General features: G+C 46.7%; 1 protein-coding gene across 1 annotated transcript in view; it reads left to right on the top strand.

Annotated features, from left to right (window-relative positions):
* The window catches only part of LOC133134670 (adhesion G protein-coupled receptor L3-like), a 177,167-nt gene that overhangs the window by 118,943 nt on the left and 32,569 nt on the right, over positions 1–25,655 (top strand). Inside the window, exons 11-15 of the mRNA XM_061250937.1 lie at positions 4,762–4,884; positions 6,305–6,510; positions 9,685–9,861; positions 20,734–20,943; positions 23,996–24,216. Coding sequence (XP_061106921.1) covers positions 4,762–4,884; positions 6,305–6,510; positions 9,685–9,861; positions 20,734–20,943; positions 23,996–24,216 — 937 coding nt within the window. The remainder of the gene's footprint in view (positions 1–4,761; positions 4,885–6,304; positions 6,511–9,684; positions 9,862–20,733; positions 20,944–23,995; positions 24,217–25,655) is intronic.

The raw sequence follows: 25,655 nt of genomic DNA, 5'->3' as shown, positions 1-25,655 counted from the left end.
CGTATATGTCACCTTAAATTATTGATAGTCAAGTCAGTTACAGTATACAGCATTCATATCCAGATGAAAATGTTTACTCGTTTGCTCTAAAACTTCATAAATTTCTCCTGATCCTCCTTGCTCTTCTGAGATTTGGTGATGACAGGCTTGTAAATTGTTTGTCACTGTCCTTGGATAAACCTCCATTTTACAACCATTACTCACTGTACTCCTCTTCTGCGGCTCGCCTCGAAGGAGACTCTCCGCAGTTAACAGTTGGTTTACAGCCTGTGATAAAAAAGCATATTTGCTCACGCCAGTCACTATAACACTAAAACAATTTAGCAGGATTCAACATAGATCACATCGCTTTTATTCTATTCTGCTTTTTTTCCGAGTATCATTTCCAAACCTTTTTGTCTTACTGAAAACATGTCCTCCTCCGTTGCTTTCTAGTCTCTCTGACGGGAGTTTGACAGCTAAGTTTGCCAAGTACCGATGTGAGAAAATGATATTTGGAGAAAGTAATATTGTGTTGTTTACATAGGTTTCAGTTCATATGTTGAAATATTATTAGCACTTTAAAAAAATATTTGGAGAAGTTAATATTGTGTTGTTTACATAGGTTTCGGATCACATGTTGAAATAATATTAGTACTTTTTAATGCAAATGTGTTGCTGGATAGGTTACAGTGTGTACATAGTGTATGCTTCAACATTACAAGCTATTTACTTACTCATGTATTTATTTATGGATGCCATATAATGCTGACGGCATCAGTGCCTCGTGAATACCTTGGCATATTCCACACACAATAAGAAGAAACGGTATCAAATTTGACAAAACAAGGGCAATCCATTTCTGGCCATTGCCATTCTATCAAATGAAATGTATTCACTGTTAATGTTAAAAATAACAACTTTTTTTTTGCAGAATAATCTGATGTTTGTTGAAAATAGATTAGAAAAATGTGGATTGTGCTGCTTCCATGTCCCATTTATCCACACAAACATCACTGCACCCAGACACACACATAATCATGAGAATGAATCAGTCTTTCTCTGCCCACCCTTAAATATAGCTCCCAATATCAATTAATCCTGTGGTTACAGATTAAGAATATAAAATATGATAGTTTAAAGTATTCAGTTCATGTACTATATGCATATGTTTATATATATATATATATATATATATATAGATAGATAGATAGATAGATAGATAGATAGATACTTTATTCATCCCGAGGGGAATTTTAGGCATTCAGTAGCTTAAACATACACATATATACACACATATCTAACATATATACAGAATCTAACTCATAATGTATAACTCGTCCACATAAGACTCTGCCTGGGGCCATGTTGTGTGTGAGATATCTTGGCATTCGCTGTGTTGTAGGCTCTCTTTGTTCATCCGCCATTTCCTGTAGGTGCTCACCTGGCAATTCAGCGCTTCACCTAACCCCTGGCTCACGCATCCTGTCAGCTGACTGAATTCCGCTGGTTGGTCCTATTGCTGCTGTTTCTGAATCGCTGTGGAGTGTGTGCCTGGGGACTCTCTCAGATTTAAATACTTTCTGACGTTTTGATGAAACGATATGTTTCTCATCGCTATCTTATTATTTACAGGGAACCAAATATAATTTGCTATTTTTGGTGTCGTTCATGTTTCTGGAATTGAATTTCATTTCGTATGAATTATACTCCTGTTTCCTAGCAACTATTGTTATTGAGCGGTTGACCTGTCAGCGATCAGTCACTTAGCTGGCGATGTTTGGAAACAACGACATAAGTAAACAAATGAAGCCAACGTGCGTGTTTGAGCCGTAATGGAGATTGAATTATCGCTGAGAGATATTTGGGGATCCACTGGAAACGCAGTGTGGTGAATGTATTTTAGTCAAAGGTAGGCGGCGGGGCGAGGGAGGGGGGGTGGGGGTGTGTGGAGGGGAGCAGAGACTGCCATGGTAACTTTAATGCAGGCTCAGTGTTACAGGGGCAGCCAGCGTACAGAGTTAATAAAGTGGACTTTATTGCATCTGGCATTCAATTTATCCCAGCAGTGAGAGATTCAGGCCCAGCACACATGCATCTTGTTTGGAAAAAAACATGGGCCTTCATGGCAAAATGCCTTCAAGCCTTTGTTTTACATCCTGTGAGTGTGTGTGTATGCGTGTGTATGCGTGTGTGTGTGTGCGTGTGTGTATGTGTGTGTATGTGTGTGCGTGTGTGTGTGTACGTATGTGTATGTATGTGTGTGTGTATGTATGTATGTGTGTGTGTGTGTGTGTGTGTGTGCGTGTGTATGTGTATGTGTATATGTGTGTGTGCATGTATGTATGTGTTTGTGCCCGCGCGCGTGTGTTTGTGTGCGTACGTGCTGTTTCTGTTTTTTTATTATATTTTGTATTTATCACAGTACCCAGGTAAATCACGCCTGGCTGACACAGTTGTGTTCCCTCAGTGTTGCTCTCTCCGTTTGGTTAGTGATGTGACGGGCTTGGTTTATCGCAGAACTCCCGGGTGTGACATCCTGTTCCTCCGCTCTGCCATCCAGGCCTGTGCTCCGTACCCTGCGATAGATTCTCCGAAACTGAAACTGTTTTTTTTCCAGTGGAACTGAAGTTCATTACATTTTTGGCTACACTGGTTTAAAATCTACTGAACTGACACAAGCATGAAATTGCAACCAATTGCAATTTCTTGAGTCCGTATTGCTGAAAACATGGTTTTGGCTCTGTACTCTGTGTGTGCGTGCGTGCATGTGTGTGTGTTTGTGTATGTCTGTGCATGTGTGTGTGTGTGGGTGTGTGCATTTGTGTGTGTGTGTCTGTGTGTGTGTGTGTGTATATGTTTGTGTGCTTGCGTGTTTACAGTATGTTTGTTTTGTGTGTTCTGTGTTTTGAATCCTTGCCTCAGAGCTAATCGTAGTTACGGATAGATTATTTCAGATTATCTGGTTATTCAGACCTGCCTGCAGGCACCACATCCCTCCTGTGAGCTCATCTTAATCTCCTCACCGGGCCTCAGCTTCCAGATCACAACTACATATACGCTTCTGACTACCACTCCTCTGGCCCCGGTGCTGAGCCATCAGTCATCCTCAGAAACGTCTGAAATGAAGAGCCCTCGTCTCATTGGACAGAATTACACAGATAAAACATAAATGCAGTGTGCCACACAGGAGCGGAATACCGCCAGGGCGAAGCTGAAGTATAATTAATGCGTTTTTTTAGACCATTCTATTTTATCCAAGATACGTGTTATTACTAGCGGCTACGGTACATGACTGGGATCCGGAAGTTTGGAGGTTTGAGCCCCGGTGTGGCCATAATAAGATCTCCACAGCTGTTGGGCCCTTGAGCACGATCCTTAACCCCACATTGCTCCGTCGGGGGATTGTCCCCTACTTAGTCTAGTCACCTGTAAGTTGCTTTGGATAAAAACTAAATGTAAAATTATTATTATTATTAAATTATTATGTTAAGAACAAACAAGGAAGCTGGTGCCTTCTGTATTTGTGTCTAAACTGAGCTGGAAAATGAGGACGGAGAAGGAAAAGAGGAGAGTACAGCGGTGGTGCTCCCACTGTGGTTCACAGGGGCTGTTCTTAGCATTATGGATTAGCGCGTGGCTCAGAATCAGATCCACAGGCCTGCTCTCCTCTTAAAGTGGTTATGATGGCATCTGTGCCTGCTGTTAGCGCCATGGTCCCTTCAGCCTTTTCATCCACACCCTTTATTCACTGCCTCCTTCAGACACAAATCTGCCCCTGTTCTACAGACACACCCCAGCAACAGACCTGCCTCCTTCAGACACAAATCTGCCCTTTTTCTAAAGACACACCCCAGCTTCAAACATGCCTCCTTTAGCACCAATCTGCCCCTGTTCAACAGACACAGCTGATATACAGACCTGCCTCCTTAAACACCAATATGCCCCTTATCTACAGACACACCCAAGCTACAGACCTGCCTCCTTTAACACAAATCTGCTCCTTATCCACAGACACAGCTTCACAGCTAAACACCAATCTGCCCCTGTTCTACAGACACCCCAGCTTCAAACCTGCCTCTATTTCCCGTCTATTCTGCACCTGTTTATCCCCTAAAATACATAAAATCACCTTGAATTCCTGGTTTAGATGTGGCATTAACAGTTTATATAACTGTGCTCGCTCACACACAGAATGGTTAAAAGCCTCCAGACATGGTCAAGAGGTTCAGCAGTTTTTTAATACCAAATGTCAGAATGGGGAAGAAATTTAATCTGAGTGACTTTGTCCGTGCAGTGATTGTTGGGTGGTTTGACAGACAGGGTGGTTTGAGTAGCTCAGTAACTGCTGATCTCCTGGGAGATTAATCAGAGAGGTCAGAGGAGAAGGGCCAGACTGGTCAAAGCTGACAGAAATGCAAATAAACACGCATTACAACAGTGCTATGCAGAAGAGCATCTCTCCACACAACACCTAAAACCTCTAAGTGGATAGGCTACAGAAGCAAAAGACCAAGAAGTAAAGTCTAATAAATACCTCATAAATTGCTCAGTAAGTACAGTATGTACTGGAAATGTGCTATATATTCAATAAATCTTCATATTTTTATTAGGTCATCCTCTTCTTAGGTCTTCCTAATGATGATGGCTTGACTCCATAGTATATTTGCATCAGAAATTAATTACAATCGTCTGCTTCCAATCAGGGTGTCAGTAGAACAGGTAATGTTTGCTGTTTCAACGAAATAAATTTTTTTAAACAATGTGCTTTTTCGTTTTCAGAGTTGGAAGTGGCCAGATTGAGCACGGATGGGAATCTGGCGAATGTGAATTTTCCTCAGAGCGGTGGACAGGGGAATTCCATCCAGCTCTCCGGGAACACCTTGAAGCAGCACGCCAAGAACGGTGCGTTTGTCCCGGCTTTTTTAATGTTTTTTTTTCTGGAATGTTTTTTTCCCCAACATTCCAAGTCCGTGTTCTAGAACTCCATTGCTGTGAATTACCAGTGGTGATTGTGACATCAGCATTAGAATGTTCAGATATGAACATTCTAATCAGGCGTCATGTTCACCTCACGCCTTAAAGGGTCAAATGTCAGCAGCCTGGGCAGGCTGTTCACAAGGCAAAATTAAGGTCAGTTTTTATTTGTAAAAAAAACAGGCGATTTGTGTTATTATGATAATTTGCCTTTTGCACAGTGAGGGTAGGAAATGGCTCCTTTGCACAGGGCCTGCTGTAGCTGCGGAGAGCCTGTTTCTGTGTTGATGTGAGCTGAGGAGGCTCCAGCTGCATCCAGAGAGGCGTGGCGAAGTGATTGGCTGAGTTAGCGTGTGTCCAGGCGCGGGCGTGGCCTAGTGAATACGAGCACACACACACACACACGTGCACATGCACACACACGTGCACCCACACGCATACACACAACACACATACACATGGACACATACACACACACACACACACACGCATACACACAACACACATACACACAGACACACACACACACATACACACAACACACATACACACAGACACACACACACACACACACAAGTGCACATGCACACACACGCGCACCCACACGCATACACACAACACACATACACATAGACACATACACACACACACACACACACACACACACGTGCACATGCACACACACACACACACACACACACTCACACACACACACACACTCTCACACACACACACACTCACAGACACACACACACACACACACACACATACACACGACACACATACACACAGACACACACACACACACACACACACAAGTGCACATGCACACACATGTGCACCCACACGCATACACACAACACACATACACACACACACACAAGTGCACATGCACACACACGCGCACCCACACGCATACACACAACACACACACACACATGCACCCACCAACAGACACATGCACATAAACACAGACTCTCACATGAACATGCACGCACACACACACAGACACACACATACATACACCTATACACCCATACACAAAAACACAAGACACACCTGCATACTCACACAAGCACCCATACACACAGACACATACACACACAAACACGCACACATACACACACAACACACATATACACACAGACACATGCACATAGCAAATATTCACTTATCATAAGTATTTTCCTAAATATTTGTGAGCAGAACTTACACATGTTGCAATCATATATGCAAACTGAGTAGCCGATTGTTCCTGTTTTATATGCACTGAAGGAAACGATGAAAAGGGATGCCGTATCTGTGTGCAGCGATCTGATAGGCTGGCGACGGCGTTCTGTGTCCGCAGGAGAGATCAGGATGGCGTTCGTGCTCTATAAGCACCTGGGGACCTACCTGTCCACGGAGAACGCCAGCATCAAGCTGGACCCCGAGGCTCTGTCCACCAACTACTCCGTCATCGTGAACTCGCCCGTCATCACTGCCGCCATCAACAAGGAGAGCAACAAGGTCTACCTGAGCGACCCGGTCTTCTTCACGCTGAAGCACCTACAGGTACGGGCAGAATGGCCTCGTTCACTCACCTTACACTGAAGCACCTACAGGTACGGGCGTGGTGGCCTCGTTCACTCACCTTACACTGAAGCACCTACAGGTACGGGCAGAATGGCCTCATTCACTCACCTTACACTGAAGCATCTACAGGTACGGGCAGAATGGCCTCGTTCACTTACCTTACACTGAAGCACCTACAGGTACGGGCGTGGTGGTCTCGTTCACTCACCTTACACTGAAGCACCTACAGGTACGGGCGTGGTGGCCTCGTTCACTCACCTTACACTGAAGCACCTACAGGTACGGGTGTGGTGGTCTCGTTCACTCACCTTACACTGAAGCACCTACAGGTACAGGCGTGGTGGTCTCGTTCACTTACCTTACACTGAAGCATCTACAGGTACGGGCGTGGTGGCCTCGTTCACTCACCTTACACTGAAGCACCTACAGGTACGGGCAGAATGGCCTCCTTCACTCACCTTACACTGAAGCACCTACAGGTACGGGCGTGGTGGTCTCCTTCACTCACCTTACAGGGGAGAGAGAGAGAGACAGAGAGATTATGGCTTTCAGAATGAAATGGGAGACGTCAGCCTTTGGGTTAGGGCTGTTATTGCCACAGCACACCTGCCCTTATCTCAGTCCGCAGTACATCGGCTCGTTATACGGGGCCATGGCCTCCTCAACCCCTCTGTCCAGACTGACTGATGTCAATCGCTCGTCCGTGAGTTCCTCAAGCTCATATCAGCTCAGTGCTGCGTTTCTACGGAAACCCCACTCTTAATCAGGATCGCAGGTGGTAAATGTACGATATGCCTGCAGGTTGACAGCTGTGTGGGTTATTTTGAGGGATATTTTTTAATCTACGGTTTTTGAGAATGCGTTTTCCTCCAAAAAGGCATGATCTTATTGAGGATATTAACAGTCGTCGAAAATGGGTGTCTTTATTCAAACATACCACATTATTACTATATTTACACTCTCAATCATTCATCAAATTAGATTGATTGGGGCTATTCTTAATAATGACCAGGTACCATGCGTTTCCATGACCACCTGGGCGAGTGCAGGAATATGTAGTTCTGCCATTGCCACCTGTACGGCTGTAGTGACATCACCCCGGTGTTAGCATGGCCACCTACGTCAGTCCCGTAAGTATCGCTGTTCTACCTGAGTTTCGTTAAGGTGATTCACACAGTGAAATAAAACGGCACCTGTTCCCCTGCGATGCTATCCTCATTTCCGCAGTAAGTGCTGTAACAATGCCTGCTTTTTTCTCTTAAATGGAAAGGTTACCGAACAGCAACTTATTGCTTATTACTGTGGAAAATGGCAAACTAGCTCTACTAAAGTACTCACATCATTTTCCAATAAACTGTCCTGTTACAAAAGTGTTTTTATATTTATATATTTTTTTATTTTTTTATTTATTATTTTTTCTGTAACAGAGCAGGTATGCCTGTTGGCCGGGCATAGCTTGTGCATGGCTGTTACTCTTTGTCTTATGTCCAGTACTGTACGGATACCCTGATTCATACACTGCACTGTAGTATGACTTAAAGACCCAGTCCAGTGCATCTCCCTGGATACAGGGCAGTCCGTTAGAGAAATTAAACAGCCTGGAAATTCTGATATTTCTGACTTCAGAAATCATGGTACTAGCCTTTCTTAGACAACAATGCAATATAATATGTGTTTAAACGTATTAGAGGCGCTTTTACACTTTTAAAGTCTCAGGTATGCTACTGCCTCACATAACAGCTCACTGTCAGGGGGGGGCCTGCCTACCACTACCTGATAACTGCTGCCACCAGAGAAGAAGAGTTACACACACACAATCAGTGCAGGAGCACAGGGATGTGAGCAGGAAGGAGGCTCCCTCAATAAGTAAACAGTGGCTTCACCATCCACAGTGCAGAACAGAACAGTACAGAACAGAACAGAACAGAACAGTACAGAACAGTACAGAACAGAACAGAACAGAACAGTACAGAACAGCACAGAACAGAACAGAACAGTACAGAACAGAACAGAACAGAACAGTACAGAACAGAACAGTACAGAACAGAACAGAACAGTGAGAGGGACAGGGGACAGCAATAATAGGACTACTGACACCATGGCATTAATAATCATACGCTTTATTATGGCTTAAAAAATTGTGTTGCTCTGCAGAGCAGCAAATGAATGGCTGTATGAATAACCGCCCTCTCGTCTGCACATTAAGCAATATGAAGATCTTCAGGGAAATGCACCAGCAAAACAGCAGCCACGCTCACAGATATTAAATTAAAATTAGCAATGAACAACCATATAAGGGAACCCAGCTGAACTCCACTGCTTGTCCGGGGTTTTATTGGGTTTTAATTTCTATCTGCATAGAGATCTGCAGGAGGCAGGCCGGGTCAGGGCGAGTTTTCATAAATTGCGTCTGTCGTTTACTCTTAAACCTCCAGAGCCTGAGGGCTTTCCGTCTAATGGGAGATGTTTCAGAGACATGATTATTTGGGAGTGCAGCATTAATTCTGTTATGTTCGGCTGGCTTGTTTGTTTGGCTGCATTAGCTGAGTGTTTGGACAGGCATCGCGGGGCGATGGTGGGGGAAGTGGGCTTATTTGACTCAGGTGCGACTTAAACTGCGGACTGCCTCAGTAAATATCTGTGCGGCTGTATGAACTGATAGAATGTAAACGCAGAAAGAATGCAGGCTGTCCAGGTTGCTCTGCAGGGGGGGGGGGGGAATAACACGAAGGGGGATTGCTGAGTTTGTTGGATAAGTTCACAGAATAAAACCCTCTTTTTACTTCAGTCCGTGTTCCGGTTTTGAAAGAGTTCCAGGTTTTACTCGGTGAGCTTATCCAGCTCAGCAGCCCTGCTTAATTGATAAAATAATTCTTTATTTAGCTGACAATATTATCCAAAGCCACTTACAGTTGATTAGACTATGCAGGGGACAATCCCCTCTGGAGCAATGTGGGGTTAAGGGCCTTGTTCAAGGGCCAAACAGCTGCACTGATCTTATTGTGGCTACACTGGGCCTTGAACTGCTAACCACCAGGGTCCCAGTCAAGCCACTTAGCCACTAGACTACAAGCTGCTTGCTGATATATGCCCCCTCAATCTTCTTAAATGTCTAAAATGTACATATTTAATACATTCACTGTCTCTTTTCAGCAATCGGACGAGTATTTCAACCCCAACTGCTCCTTCTGGAGCTACTCCAAGCGCACGATGACGGGGTACTGGTCCACGCAGGACTGCCGTCTGCTGCACACCAACCGGACGCACACCACCTGCTCCTGCACGCACCTCACCAACTTCGCCGTCCTGATGGCGCACGTGGAGGTGAAGGTGAGCCCGGGTCTCGTGCGCCGGCGGTCACGGTCGTCTCAGCCTTCCCGGGAGGACCGAGGCCGCTCGTTAACCACCGCTAGTCTGGTCTGTTTTTACCTGAAGCTGAAGTAGCTGTGTGTACGGAGCAGAACGGACCTTCTGACAGCTGTTGGCCTGCATGCCGCTGCTTTCAGCCCTGAGGCAACCTGGCTTCAGACCGTACAGCGCGTTCCTCCTGCACGTCATTGTGCCATACGCTGCAAACACCAAAGAATGAGTCAATCTGTACAAGTGTTTTAGTCTTGCATGTCAACATTTTTCTGTTGCTTTTTTGCTTAATACAACAGAACGAGGTGAGACACTTTTGACTCATTTTGGGATTTGCCAGTGGGGTAAGAAAATTTCACTTGTCAAGCAAACAGTACCTTAAAGCATGTTTACATCTTCTACTTGAGAGAAAAAGTTTTTTTTACAATACTAATACACTTATTAAGACAGGCGTTTATCGCTCGTAGAAGAGGGGAAGTGAATAAGTAGTGCTCTTTCTTTGTTTTTCTGGCGGTGCGGTGGGGTGCGCTGCACTTGTTAGCGGCATTTCAGGCGGTGATTGAAGTCGCGCGAGGTGTCCGTGTGATGTGGAGGAATATCGATGCCGTTATGAGGCCCGTCGGCACGTGACGTGCCCCAGAAGATGAGGCTCTCCTCAGAAGCGCAGAACAGAGGCGAGGAGGCCTTTGAAATGCGGGCCACGCGGAGTGTTTTGGACGCGGGTTTATTCGGCGTGTCTAAAGGTCGCCCCGGCTCCCCTCGCGGCCCGTGGCCTGTCAATCACAGCGACAGCGGCCGGGAAGGCCTCCGCTGGGGAGGGAAACGGGGCTTCGGCGCACCGCCGAAGTGAAGTAAATGACAGACAACTAGTCCGTGAAATGCACTGTTTTAAAAACTACGGTGAAATGCAGACGGTATGCTCTGCCTGCCATACAATGGATAAATCATTGATGGTTCCTATAGTGGTCCTTCATTTGAATACTTTAAGTATTCATAGGAAATGCTAAAGTAAAGTGTTCATGGAAAATATATTGTGTCTACTATCTTGGAAGGGCTGGTAGAAGGGCACTTGAGAATTTACAAGGCTTTTTTTCTGGTGAAGAAGCCCAACTTCTGAGTGGCATATTGTCTTCTTTGAATCATTATGGAATTATTCTGAAATTGCTAATAAGTGTTTGCTCTTTTTTTCTGCATCCATCCAAGGTCAGAGTATTCGCTGTGTCCGTTGCAGAATGCATCCAATATCTTATAATTGGAATGTGGCAAGGACTAGTTCTTAGCAGAAAACCGGCGTGAACAAAAAAGTTCACCAAAAGCCACGCTTTATTTTACCAGTATAATTAAAATGTTCTCGATCTCTGGCGCTTTGGGAGTACTTACTCAATAGAGAAGCAGTGTTCCTAAGCCTGCATCGCTCTCCCGCATTTTGTTTGTTGTGAGAAAATAGGAGTGGTCAGCGCTAATTAAGCGAAAATTAACATGGTACGTGAACGAGCAAGGGCTTGGCATCGCGTGGTGTGACTCTATCGCCACGGAGTCTCCCGGGAGACCAGCACTCAGGCCCTTAGCCAGTGACAGACAGTTCGATTACCGTGTCACAGGAAGTCAGAGGGTCCTGGTGATGGTTGATGTCAGCAGCGGGGTTTCAAACTGCACTGCTTAAATGGTAAATGGTTGGCATTTATAAAGCGCCTTTATCCAAAGCGCTGTACAATTGATGCTTCGCATTCACCCATTCATACACACGCTCACACACCAACGGTGATTGGCTGCCATGCAAGGCGCCGACCAGCTCGTCAGGAGCATTTAGGGGTGAGGTGTCTTGCTCAGGGACACTTCGACACACCCAGGGCGGGATCAAACCAGCAACCCTCCGACTGCCAGACGACTGCTCTTACCACCTGAGCCAATGAGACGACTGCTCTTACTGCCTGAGCCAATGAGACGACTGCTCTTACCGCCTGAGCCAATGTCGCCCCATGCTTATTTAGCATACTACACGTACTACATTTCACTGAAAATAAGCCTGAAATTTAGTGCGAGTTAGTATGCCAGTATGTGTGGAACACGGCCTAGGACTCAGTAATGGCAGTACGGGTTGGCACTCGCGAGCGCGACCTCTACGTGACCTCAGTGACCTCAGGCCCGGCTGGGGGTCGGGGTGAGCGAGCCGGCCCCCTCTGTTCCTCACACTCAGCTGCTGTCGGGGGCTTTTTTTATGGGGGGCCTGACGGATTCACAAAATGGAGTCTGGGTGAACAATGGGGAAACGGCGGGAGCCGGGAGAATGAAAAGCGGCCTGAAGGCAGAGCCGTATGAAAGCCCCCCGTGAGTCACCGCATTTCCGAAGCCGCAGGCATCCAGCACTGCGAAAGTGGACATTAGTCACAGGCTGCAAATAATGAGCCAGGGAAGGAGGGCGCAGGAAATGGAGGTAGAATATGTTTTCAAAAGAACAGGGTTTACAGATAAACTCCTGCTGAATATAAAGGTTTTTTTGGGGTATTTTTTTTGACATGCCGCTCAAGTTAAAGTGTCCTGTTCGCAGTGTGGGAGGAAACTTTCCTATGACACACTTACTACCGCGCTCCAATCTGCTGTCAGCGAGTGAGAAAGCACTTACCATTACAGGTATTGTGTACAGGTGAGACCGTTTAGGGAAAAAACATTCAAATTAGAAGACACTCTCAGAAAAATAGGGTTCTAAAATAGGGTTCTCTATCATACTTATGGTATGATAGAGAGTTCTATGAAGAACTAAAAAGGGTTCCTCTATGGGGACAAGCCAAAGAACCCTTTTTTTGAGAGTGTATGATCCATGATATTAGTCCGTTTGACTTTGGTAATGTGGTAAAAGGCCCTGAACGCAGTGTAATATGGCGTTTCGGTGTTTTCCCAGCGTAGCAGTAAATGCCCGTCGTTCTGCTCAGGTGCAGAGGTCTCTCATGGGCTCCGCCTGCGCTACGAAACCACACAAGTGTGGAAAACGTCATGAACGCAGTCCCAGTGATTTATGAATCGGCATGAAACAGGGATTGGTTTGATCCCAGTGGGTCAAGTAACATTCTGTTACGATAATCTGTTGAATTACCAAGAAAGCGTTATGAGATTAATCATGTTCAGTGCTGAAAACGATGCATGATGGTGCATGCACTGTTCGCCCCCAGACAATATTGCCGAGAGATTTATTAATGTGTGTGAAATTCAGAAACTGTGCTGTTGGACGGGCACGTGAGGATTTCAGCGGTCCGGTTCATGCAGATCATTCTGTATCTCACTCTATAGCCACAGGCATTGTCTCTCTTAGGAATTAATTACACTTGCTCTTAATTCCTACACTTTCATCTAATTAATTCCATAAGTGAACTTGAACCTTTAATCTTCACAAGTTAAGAAAGATACACTTTAAATCATTACAGAAATGTCAAACATGTATAATTTAATGCAGGGTTGTATTGTAGTTAAATGTTCATTTGTTTTTTTCATCAAAACTGGTATTTGGTATACCTACCTTGTAATTAATCTTAACCCATGGATAACCTGCAGTACAGGTATGTCCTGGGTTTATGTAAACACTATAATAATCAGATTTCTGGAAGCAATACAGGGCAAGGTGACAGATTGATTTTGAATAGGGCATGTTACATGTATGAACATCAACACATTTGTGATTTATCCTTGAGGAGAGTACAGAATTGCCTTTAAAGGTCAGTTTGTATTATTTGTGTCCATGCTGTCCATGTTTAGAGAAACACGGTGTTCTCCTGCAGTTAATAGGAACATTATATTTCCCTGCAGTATAGTTTTTTGATCCTTGGTCAAAGCTCACGCCAGACTAAAAGAAAGATCAGAATCAGTTTGAATAGTGTTTGAAAACATGAAAGACTGGTTGATTAATGTGTTAGACACTGAATTGGATTTCAAGATAACCCTCGTTATTTCATAGTCACGGTTTGTGTTCACAACAAAGTGTGAAGTACAGCTGTCCACTGAATTTCTCTATGATCCACAAAGGACTGCATTTAGGCTGTCATTAACGCACCGGATATCATTTTTTCAAATTATAATTCATGAAATGCAATGCAATTATTACCGTGTACCTACTTGTGTAGCATCAGAAAGATAATATCAGCAACAAAAGAAGCTTTGAAACATGTAAATGTATGTGCCTATGAAACCCCTGCTAATGGTTATACATGGGAAGCTACAGTACCTGTGTGTACTAAAATAACAGAAGCATTCGATCAACACTAATGCTTGAAACCTTTATCAAGAGCATGGCTGTTCATTACGGTAACATGCAGCTCTGTGACAGGACCCAGCTAACCGTGTTCTTCCCCATAAATGTCACTTAATTAGCCCCCTCCATGATCCACGCAGTGCAACACCACTGCATTGCGCTAACGATAAAACATCCCGTGTCCCTGGCGGTGCGCTGATGACTCTCTGACCGTGCGCTTCTTACCAGGGGAGCTGGAGCTGCTTCTCTGTGGGGAAAAGAAGCTTCATTTAACCCTTTAGAGAGCACGTCTTTCTGCCAGTGTTCTGGAACTCTAGCAGTAGTGATTGTTACATCAGCATTAGAATATTCTAATAATAATAATAATGATCTGATATTTAACTGATGCTTTTATCCAAAGTGATGTACAGTTGATTAGACTAAACGGGGGACAATCCCCCCCTGATGCAATTCAGGGTTAAGGGCAACAGCTGTGTGGATCTCATAGTGGCTACACTGGGGCTTGAACCACAGACCTTCCCAGTCCCAGTCATGCACCTTAGCCACTGGGCCACAGGCTGCCCTCATGGTAAGACATTTCTAATCACACATTTGTGACCTCACACTTTAAATCACAGAGCTCCTTATGGAGCATCAGATCACCAATATACAATTAACATCTTGGCGACATTATCTCAGGAGATAAGAGTGGTTGTCTGACAGTTGGAGGGTTGCTGGTTCGATCCCGCCCTGGGTGTGTCGATGAGTCGATTGGTACCTTCCATGGTGGCCCTTCACTGTGTGTGAATGTGTGTGAGTGTGAGTGAGTGTGAGTGAGTGAGTGAGTGAGTGAGTCAGTGTGTGTTTGTGCGCGTGCGTGTGCGTGTGCGTGTGCGTGTGTGTGTATCTGTGTGGGTAAACGAGAGGCAATAATTGTATAGCACTTTGGATAAAAGCAGTCCGTTCACCATTTATAAAATGGCGGGCTATTGCAGCATTACCTTTGGACTGGAATTGTAGCAGGCTGTTCGGCCTTGTCGCCGAGGCAGTTTTCGGACCGGCGTGGCGAGATAAAACTTAGACAGGGCTGGGCCCTGTTGCTCTCTTCTCCAAACACGCTGGCCGTTACATCGACAGGGCGGGCAGCGTATGGAGCTAGCCGGGGTGGTATGGAGCAGACAGTAAGTGGCACCGTTCCCTTCGGACCAGGAGATATAAATCAATGCAGCTTTCAGAATGACTGAGGACTCCAGGCCGGCCCATATTTCAGTGTCTTCTGCAGCTATTAAGTTACATTTCCAGCGCACCATGAACGCTGGCTAGTCTGATATACAGGATAAAGTGGATTTTTGTTGCTGGTTATATAGTTTTCCTTTCACGCCGGGGCTGTGTGTACAGTATTTTATGATTTAGCGTAATGGTGGAAGGCGGACATTCCGGCTCATCGCCGGCTCAAACACACGCCTGGATCTTTAAAAGTGATGAATTCGACAGGGCCCGTGATGCATGCGTTTGTCTTCGCTCTGTTTTTCACGTCAACCCGCCCATAAATCCTCCAACCGCAGCCCCACAGCAAGAAGCGTTACAGCGTCACCCGCCACCAACAGAGCCTGTCCCCCCTCCCCTGCTCCTCAAAATCATCCTTTTATTGAGGTGCGTAGCAGATCCATACATTTTCATTTGGTTACATTCTGCTGACATCATTAGAAATTCATAAGCTGATAGGCTTTTGCATTATATCAGTGGAGGGAGCGTTTCCTCTCTGGTCGCCCTGTAATGTATTCAGGATCCGATGCAGGGACTGCCGGTTACCCAGAATTCCCATGATGCCTGTTTAGTGTGTTATGTTTCCCATCGTGCTGCTTGATTGGAGGAGTGAGGTCGTGATGGACACGGAACAGTGCTGTGTCCGACCTGGGCCCGTTCTCATGCTGCTTACGCCTGGAGATCGCAGAGGGAGATACTGTACGCCGTCATGTGCTCCCAGTTACATTCAGTATGTGAAGAGCTGTGTGTGTGTGTGTGTGTGTGTGTGTGTGCGTATGTCTTTGTGTGTGTTTGTGTGTGCATGTGAGTGAGTTAGTGAGTGTAGGTGCATGTCTGTGTGTGTGTGTGTATGTGTGTGTGTGTGTGCATTCGTGTGCTTGTAGGCCTGTGTGTGCGTGTGTGTGTGTGTGTGATTTCGAGAAGCCGTTCAGAAAAAGCATCAGTTGGCCGGTGCAGTGCTGTGTGTGGAGGTGCAGCCCGTGTGACAGGCTGAATGTGAGAATAAATGAAGTCTGCAGCGCTGGTCGGAGCCGTGCCGGGGCCTGTCTGCTCTCTGTGCTGAGGGTTTAGTCCGCAGCAGAGCACTGCAGGGCAGGAGAAATCTGGGGCTTTCAGGGGGTCGTGATGGCGGTGTCCCAGGTACGGAGGAGTCGCTCAGCCGCAGATCCTTCATCGCCACGGAAACGCCGCGGGTAAACAAGGCCGTGGCTGGAGCCAAGCACGAGGGCTACAGCGAGCGCTAACACGCTACAGCGACCGCTAACACGCTACAGCGAGCGCTAACACGCTACAGCGAGCGCCATCACGCGTGGCCTTTGAAGCACAGCAGCCGGGCGAGGGGCAAGGGGGGGGGGGGGTGGGGGGCACGGGGCACGCAAGCCTGACACGTTGGCAGACACTTACACTTCCCGCCCAAAATTATGGGCCAAGTGACTGCCCATGGGCTTGTGAAAAGCAGTTTGAAGCCCGGGAAGTCAAGTTTACCAGCGCCGCCATGTTGTACAGTTCGGAGCCAGAGACTTAAATAACTTAAATAAAATCGGCACATGGGGAGGCAATCGATGAGAAAAAACGGATTGCCCCTACATTTTGTTGTGGGGAAATAATATTGACTTTGTATTTTGACCGTAATTGTCCCATTGAGTTCACATTGAGAACGGGCCTGAATGAGCTACACTGGAGCCTCGCTGGTCGGACAGCGCTTCGTGACAGCGTCCGGTGCTAACGTCGAAGGCCATGTACTGAGCGTCTCTCTGAAAAGAGCACCTCACTTCACAGACATATTGTTCAGTGCATAGCACTGCAAATACAAGATGGAGCTTCCTTCCACACCGTGCGTGAAGCATATTCTGCTGAAGGCGGGTTCAGAGTTAGATTTAGAGGCCCTTGTGACGGGCCTGTCGAGAATATGTGTACCTGCCAGCACTAAGGAAAATTCGCTGGGGGGTTGTGTGGGAGAGACGGCAGAATCTGCTGATGCCAAGATGATACTTACGGTACGGGAGCGTTCTTGCAGAGTCCTGTATACAGTAATCAGATGTGGAACAACAAGGCTGGAAAATGAAATCATGCATGTCCAATGAGACAGGACGGTTTGATTTGTTTCACTTGCATTCTGGGAGAAAATAAGGGCGTGAAAAAAACCCAGACTGTCCTCGCCGAAGAGACACAAGTCTCCGCTCTGAGGTTTTCAGACGTGAATGTTCAGCAGCTGAGGACGTCACGTATGATCTCTGTTTCTCAACCCTCCTGGGACGTCTGCCAGCCAATCAGCGGACGGATATCGTTCTTCAGTCCAAATGAACAGGGCTCACGCTGGGAAATGATCTGAATCTGAGGAAGACTCACGTATTTGGGTACAGTAATTATAGAATGTTAATAACTCATAGAATTAAGTCTCAAATTCCAGATCTTCTTTTTTTCCACCATATGTGCAGTTCTCCCTAGCCGTGGTTTTAATGGGCGTGATATACCATATGTCAACGTGTTTCTGGACTAATGTAGGGCTTCCCAGAATTCCGTTCTTCTACTGTGTGTACTGTAACTATGGCAACAGCCCCCTACATTGACAGTTCTCAAGGCGATCTGGATTGCAGAAGGTTCGATTTTTTGGTGGATTATTTGTGCAACCCTTGTTAATGCAAGCAGGGCTCCAGGAGTGTGACCCCTCCCCCTCCCACAGTGTGGCTCCTCCCACAGTGTGACCCCGCCCCTCCCACAGTGTGGCTCCTCCCACAGTGTGACCCCTCCCCCTCCCACAGTGTGGCTCCTCCCACAGTGTGACCCCTCCCCCTCCCACAGTGTGGCTCCTCCCACAGTGTGACCCCTCCCACAGTGTGGCTCCTCCCACAGTGTGGCTCCTCCCACAGTGTGGCTCCTCCCACAGTGTAACCCCTCCCACCGTGTGGCTCCTCCCACAGTGTGACCCCTCCTCCTCCCACCGTCTGGCTCCTCCCACAGTGTGACCCCTCCTCCTCCCACAGTGTGGCTCCTCCCACAGTGTGACCCCTCCCTCTCCCACAGTCTGGCTCCTCCCACAGTGTGACCCCTCTTCCTCCCACAGTGTGGCTCCTCCCACAGTCTGGCTCCTCCCCCTCTCACAGTCTGGCTCCTCCCACAGTATGGCTCCTCCCACAGTGTGACCCCTCCCCCTCTCACAGTGTGGCTCCTCCCACAGTGTGACCCCTCCCCCTCCCACAGTGTGGCCCCTCCCACAGGGAGCCCCTTTTCATTCACTCCCAGACTGTAAGCACTGCTCAGTGGGGGCTTTAATTATTCCTGATGTGTCACTTTTAATGGGGCTTGGTGTGCTGTTCATTAAGGTTTGCTGTAAATCCGCTTTAATTGCGACAGGAGTGTACAGCATCTCAGCTTGTGTAAGTGCACTGTATTTACTGTGTGCAGAAACTGACAGACACTGTGGTCTGTTCTCTTCACTTCAGGAGCGTGAGTTTGACGACAGACGAGCACTGGTTAAATATGATGAATCCATCCGTCTTCTTTTAGCATGTTACAAAGCAGATAGGCAAGGCCTCATCCAACTTTGAAAGGCAAAGATGATATTGTAAGGTAGGGTTGTTCAACCCTGTTCCTGGAGATCTATAGTCCTGCAGGTTTTCATTTCTACCATGATTTGGCACACTTGATTAGCAGCTCAATGAGATAGATCATTGTTGAATGTGGTATGGTTGGATTGTTAGTATTTGTTAATGTCTTAATATGGTAGCTCTTTAGCATATCTCTTGTAATCATGCCTAGTTATGACATCCCAAAATTTTACTGACTAAGCTATGCTTACTGATGAACTGCACTTGATGTCCATGACTGTGTACAGTATAACTGAGATTATGTGAATTGTACCTTATCTGACCAGTGTAGTGTAGTTCCAATGACCTTTGTTATGGACTTTTGTTTGGATAAAAGCGTCTGCCAAATAAATGTAATGTAATGTATGATTGAAAACCTACAGAATCATATATCTCCACAGTTTCATAAATAAAGGTACGGAAAGTGTCTACAAAGGTACAAACGATTGTTGCTGGGGCAGTAGTGTATAGGAACATAAAATTGTAACCCAAGCCAGCAATAATTTTAGCTTGGAAAACGTATTAATTTCTACCTTGGACAGGGTTTGACAGTAAGGGGCTTACGGTGTTTCTGGTTTGACGTTTTCTGGTTTCTGGGGGCGACATGGCTCAGGCAGTAAGAGCAGTCGTAAGGGTTGCCGGTTCGATCCCCTGCCCGGGCTGTGTCGAAGTGTCCCTGAGCAAGACCCCTAACCCCCTAATGCTTCTGACGAGCTGGTCGGGGCCTTGCATGGCAGCTAATCGCCGTCGGTGTGTGAGTGTGTGTAAGAATGGGTGAATGGAGAAGCATCAATTGTACAGCACTTTGGATAAAGGCGCTATATAAATGCCTGCCATTTACGTGGCGGTGTTAAAGCAGCTCCAGGTTTCTGGTGTGACGTGTGGGTGTTAAAGCTCCTCTCCTCCGGGTTTCTGGTGTGACGTGTGGGTGTTAAAGCTCCTCTTCTCCAAGGTTTCTGGTGTGACGTGTGGGTGTTAAAGCTCCTCTCCTCCAGGTTTCTGGTGTGACGCGTGGGTGTTAAAGGGGCTCTGGGTTTCTGGTGTGACGTGTGGGTGTTAAAGCTCCTCTTCTCCAAGGTTTCTGGTGTGACGTGTGGGTGTTAAAGCTCTTCTCCTCCAGGTTTCTGGTGTGACGTGTGGGTGTTAAAGCTCCTCTTCTCCAAGGTTTCTGGTGTGACGTGTGGGTGTTAAAGCTCCTCTTCTCCAGGTTTCTGGTGTGACGCGTGGGTGTTAAAGGGGCTCTGGGTTTCTGGTGTGACGTGTGGGTGTTAAAGCTCCTCTTCTCCAAGGTTTCTGGTGTGACGTGTGGGTGTTAAAGCTCCTCTTCTCCAAGGTTTCTGGTGTGACGTGTGGGTGTTAACGCGCCTCTCCTCCGGGTTTCTGGTGTGACGTGTGGGTGTTAAAGCTCCTCTCCTCCAGGTTTCTGGTGTGACGTGTGGGTGTTAACGCGCCTCTCCTCCGGGTTTCTGGTGTGACGTGTGGGTGTTAAAGCTCCTCTCCTCCAGGTTTCTGGTGTGACGTGTGGGTGTTAACACACCTCTCCTCCAGGTTTCTGGTGTGACGTGTGGGTGTTAAAGCTCCTCTCCTCCAGGTTTCTGGTGTGACGTGTGGGTGTTAAAGCTCCTCTCCTCCAGGTTTCTGGTGTGACGCGTGGGTGTTAAAGGGGCTCTGGGTTTCTGGTGTGACGTGTGGGTGTTAACGCACCTCTCCTCCAAGGTTTCTGGTGTGACGTGTGGGTGTTAACGCGCCTCTCCTCCCGGTTTCTGGCAGAACGTGGACCCCATCCACAGCCTCCTGCTGGACGTGATCACGTGCGTGGGCATCCTGCTGTCGCTGGTGTGCCTGCTCATCTGCATCTTCACCTTCTGCTTCTTCCGCGGGCTGCAGAGCGACCGCAACACCATCCACAAGAACCTGTGTGTGAGCCTGTTCATCGCCGAGTCCCTGTTCCTGGTGGGCATCAACCGCGCCGACCAGCCGGTGAGCACTATCCTGCATTTAATCCAATCAAATGTATTTTTATTAACATGTGCTGTGTGATGTTTTTTTTTTTTATTCCCATTTTTGTCCCTCAAAACATAACCCCGACGCCCCCGAAATGGTAACTGTAATGATAATGATGTGAGCAAACCACCAACAACTATTACTATCCAAATGTTTTTTTTATGTGCTATATGATTTTTTTCCCCATTTTTGTCCCTCAAAACATAAGAAATGATAACAATGTGAGCATCCACGCTGATGAACGATAACGATGTGTAAATGTCGTCTTCTATTCGTCACGTGATGGCCTGTAAATTCAGATGGATCGTTCATGCCGCTGGAAAAGTGATCCCAGTGATTTTACTCCTGTCCTTATAGTTGTGGTGTGGGCTCCATGTGAGTTAGTCCGTATAGTTATCGTTCTTTGTGTGGGCCGGCCTTTAATCAAACTCTACCGGAGTGCATGTGGATCCAGTAGTGACCGTATGTACTCTGTCAGAGTTGTTTTAACACTAAGATCAACACCTTTCACAGCAGCTGGTTCTTTTCTGGTTCTGTTCTGACAAACAGTACATATACTATACAGTACATACGTACATAAGTAAGCAAGTAAATAGCTAAGTTAGTAAAGAAATAAGTGAGAAGCATCAGTCACGGCCTAGTAGTGGTCCACATTAACATGTAAATCTACCGCAAGCCCACCCAGAGATTTATGTTTACCTGCTGTCTCAGTGCTTGAAGAGATTTAAAGAAACTAAAGAGAATGGCATCAAAACCCCCTCATCACCGGAACAGACTGGGGAGAGTGAGATTTCGTTGTGTGAATACTGTGTGTAGGACAGGGTAGTACTGCACTTCAAAGGGAATGTGCACAACAGCCTTGTTATGTTCTTTCAAATAAATAATATTAATCTCGGGCTCTTTCTCTCGCTCGCTCGCTTTCTCTCTCTCCCACTCCCTCTCTCTGTCTCTCAGAATATTTTTAGGCACTGTGACTATTTTTCTTGCTCATTTTTGGAATGATAATAAAGCTGGAGAATGGAATTTAGATTAGTGGCCTGTGAGTGCAGTGATGGCTGAATAGACTGAGCACACAGCCCATGGCTCTGGAGGTATTTGAAGGGCAATTGTCTGAGCTTTGGGAACGTCTCACACACTGCATGGCTTAATGTTCTTTGGTTTTCCCGCACAGTGTGTAGTTCCATGTGGAAAGTGTATTAGGGGAAAGGAACAGGGATTTAATGAGTGTGTTTTAAAGTCATGCTCGCTTAAAAGCCAAGAACATTTTGAGTCCCCCCCATTAAAGCACTTACATCAGCTGCCCCATCTGAGTTGAGCATTACGCATTTGACTGCTGTTTCAGTGTGCGTGTGTGTGTGTGTGTGTGTGTGTGTGTGTGTGTGTATGCATGCGTGCATGCATTTGTGTGTGTGTGCGCGCGTGCATGAGTTTGTGTGTGTGTGTGTGTGCATGCGTTTGTGTATGTGTGTGTGTGTGTGTGTGTGTGTGCGTGCATGCATGCATGCGTGTGTGAGTGTGTGCGTGTGTGTGTGTGTGTGTGTGTGTGAGAGACATTGTTAGAAGCCCCACCCCCATTACTGAGGGTCCCTTATAGTAATTATAATTTTATATTATTACTGTTCTATTTGTTCTACTGTTATTTGTTGTCAGTACACTTTTAGTTTTGTGCTTTGGCAGTGGTATCTGGTCATGCCAATGAAGCTTATTTGAATTAAAATTTGAATTTGATAGAGGAAGGCGTTCACTGTGAGTTTAATAATAGCCCTCTTACTTCCAAAGGCACACAGTCCGGGCGAGAGTGTGCGTGGCAGAGAAAAGATGGTGAGGATAAGATAATAACGATGCTAATGACAATGAAGATGACAGCGGGGGAAAAAAAGCGGACGCATGCGGAGAGAGAGAGAGAGAGAGAGGGAGAGGGAGACAGAGGGAGGCGAGAGAGGGAGAGGGAGAGAAAGGGAGAGAGAGGGAAACAGAGGGAGGCGAGGGTACGGGTCGCAGTCGGGGAACTCATTTGCAGCAGCGAGCGGCTGACCGCCGTTGTTTGAAAGCGCCGGGGGCGAGGCCACGTCTCCGCGGGAGTTATGCAGATGCTCCCAATTTACAGGAGTCGCTTCCGACCTTCCAGCACTCTCTCTCTGTTCTCCGGCTCAAAGGCAGGTGGCCTCGCTCCGGGGTTTAACCACCCCCTCGTACCCCCGCTCTGTTTGGGCCCTCGGCCCTCTCCGGCGCTCCCCCCCGAGCGTTCGGGGGCCGGTGCGAGAGACCCACACGGGCGGCCATTTTATAAACGGCCGGATGATCTGGCTTAAGAGATCGATGCGCTCTTTTTAATGGCCGCCTCAGGAGCTCGTCGCCACGGCGATGCGTCAAACTGCGGAGCCGTGGCGAGAGCTTAGAGGCACTCGCGTGATTCCAGAACTTTCCGCGGGGACCTCCGGGTCTTCGCCATCGCCGGGATGCTGCCGGGAGCCTGGAATTTCATTAATTACGGTTAAAGTTTCCCGCGTTTTTATCCTTTAGCGGTGAAGTAAGGATCACACATCTCCGGCTGCAGAAGGTCACGGCAACTTGTTACTAATGAGCAATCGAGAGCAAACTTCCAGAAGACAACAGATGAGGACTCTGTTCACATCCTGTCTTTGCTTGACAGCGGTTGTGAAAATGTTACAATACTTGAAATTAGGCTGTTTGATCCCACAGAGAATTTAAAGATTATGTTTTTTTTACCTGTCTTAAAATTTATTTCAATGTTATGAAGCAGTTGAGGGATTATGAATAAACAGTAAAGCCGTCCAATGTGCGGCTGCACCAGTAAGCAGATCTACAGTGTGGGTGCTTAAGACCACCATCTCATACTCCAGACTTTATTGTTGAATTGAGTGCCTTTGATATGAAAGGAATGAAGGTTCTGCTTAGCCGTACTCCTGGACCGTATCCACTGTACCGAGCCGGCGGTGATGTAAAATGGCGTCCGAGATGTAAAATGGCGTCCGAGATGTAAAATGGCGTCCGTTGCTCCCGCCAGATCGCCTGTGCCGTCTTCGCGGCCCTGCTGCACTTCTTCTTCCTGGCGGCGTTCACCTGGATGTTTCTGGAGGGGGTGCAGCTCTACATCATGCTGGTGGAGGTGTTCGAGAGCGAGCACTCCCGGAAGAAGTACTTCTACCTGGTGGGCTACGGCGTTCCCGCCCTCATCGTGGCCGTGTCCGCGGCCGTGGACTACCGCAGCTACGGGACGGACCGAGTGTGAGTACGCCACGCCCAGAACCGCATTATTCAAATGTTTTAGCATTAATAATGAATAATAAAGGGGTTCCCTGGTGTCCTGGCTGTCAACCTGCCACCTAATCGTCCCCTGATTCGATTGGAAAACACATTTTTCTCTCCCTCTCCGCCTGGTCTGTGGTTGAGAGCGTTCTGACACAAAATGGCTGCCGTGCCTCAGAGCCCAGGTGGGTGCTACACATTGGTGGTGGTTGAGGAGAGTTTCCCCCTCATCACTGTAAAGTGCTTTCAGTGTCTAGAAATGAGCTATATAACTGCAATGATCTATCTAATAATAATTCCTTGCATTTATATACTGTGGCACTTTTTCCTCATATTCAAAGCGCTTTACAGTGATGACGGAGAAACTCTCCACCCACCTGGGCGATTGTAAATTGTAGACCACTCAAATGCTATACACGTTTGGAATACTTTAACTGCGACATATGCTTTCAACAGAACATGTAATGACCACATACTATGTGTTAACATAGCATTACATGAATGTAAAAGGTTTCGTTTTTTCTGATTGTAGGTGAAATCATTGCATATGCGAGTATGAACACAGGAATAAACTGCAGTCCAAAGGGTTAAAGTATTTTAAATAAAACAAAAGCTGTTTGTCGGACGCCTCATGCCCAGACATTTAATTTGATTGTCTTCACGAGACTGCACATGCATGCGATATGGGAGACGTATGTGTTATTGATTTCTGTAATGATTTTGCGTTCTGAAGCCCTTCTGTGAGTGCGGGGCAAAGTTACTATTCTCTGAAGGCCTGTGTTCTTTCAGTCCGCGGCCGGCGCGGAGCTGTTTTTATCTCTCCATATGGTGCGTCGCCTGCCTGCTCCATGTGTTTGTTTGAAGAGAAGCTGCCCACTCCATTCAGTGGCTGGCTATGCGGAGAGGCAATCTGCCGTTCTCTGTGTTGTGTGCATCTGAGGCCCGTCGGCCATGTTAAGATTAGCATTTGGCCTGGCGGTGACGGTGTGAAACGTCCATTGTCCCTCCTGTCAAACCCAGTGTGGAGCTGTGAGACTTTTTTTCTCACCTCTTGAATTTGTTCATTCATTTAGTTATTTAGCTGACGCTTTTATCCAAAGCGACTTGCGGTTGATGACTGCCCAACAGCTGTGCAGATCTTATTTTGGCTAGACTGGGGCTCAAACCACCGATCTTCTGGGTCAGATTTTGTCACTTGTCATCTTAAGTATAAACCCTTTAAAACAATGTTTTTACTCTGAACGTGTTCTCTGATGAACGGTGACAACCTGGCTAGCTTCCAAGTGATGTTGCTTTCACTTTGACATCTTGTGTTTAAAAGCTTAAAAACAATATTTTACTCTGAATTTGGCATTAAGACATGCAGATTATGAAAGCCACAATATCGTTTTACAAAATGAAGGTGAAAGCCTTAAACA

This window comes from Conger conger, chromosome 8, assembly GCF_963514075.1.
Source record: "Conger conger chromosome 8, fConCon1.1, whole genome shotgun sequence".
Classification (NCBI taxonomy): domain Eukaryota; kingdom Metazoa; phylum Chordata; class Actinopteri; order Anguilliformes; family Congridae; genus Conger; species Conger conger.
Note: the sequence above shows the minus strand (reverse complement) of the source record. Positions and strands in the feature narration are given on the sequence as shown.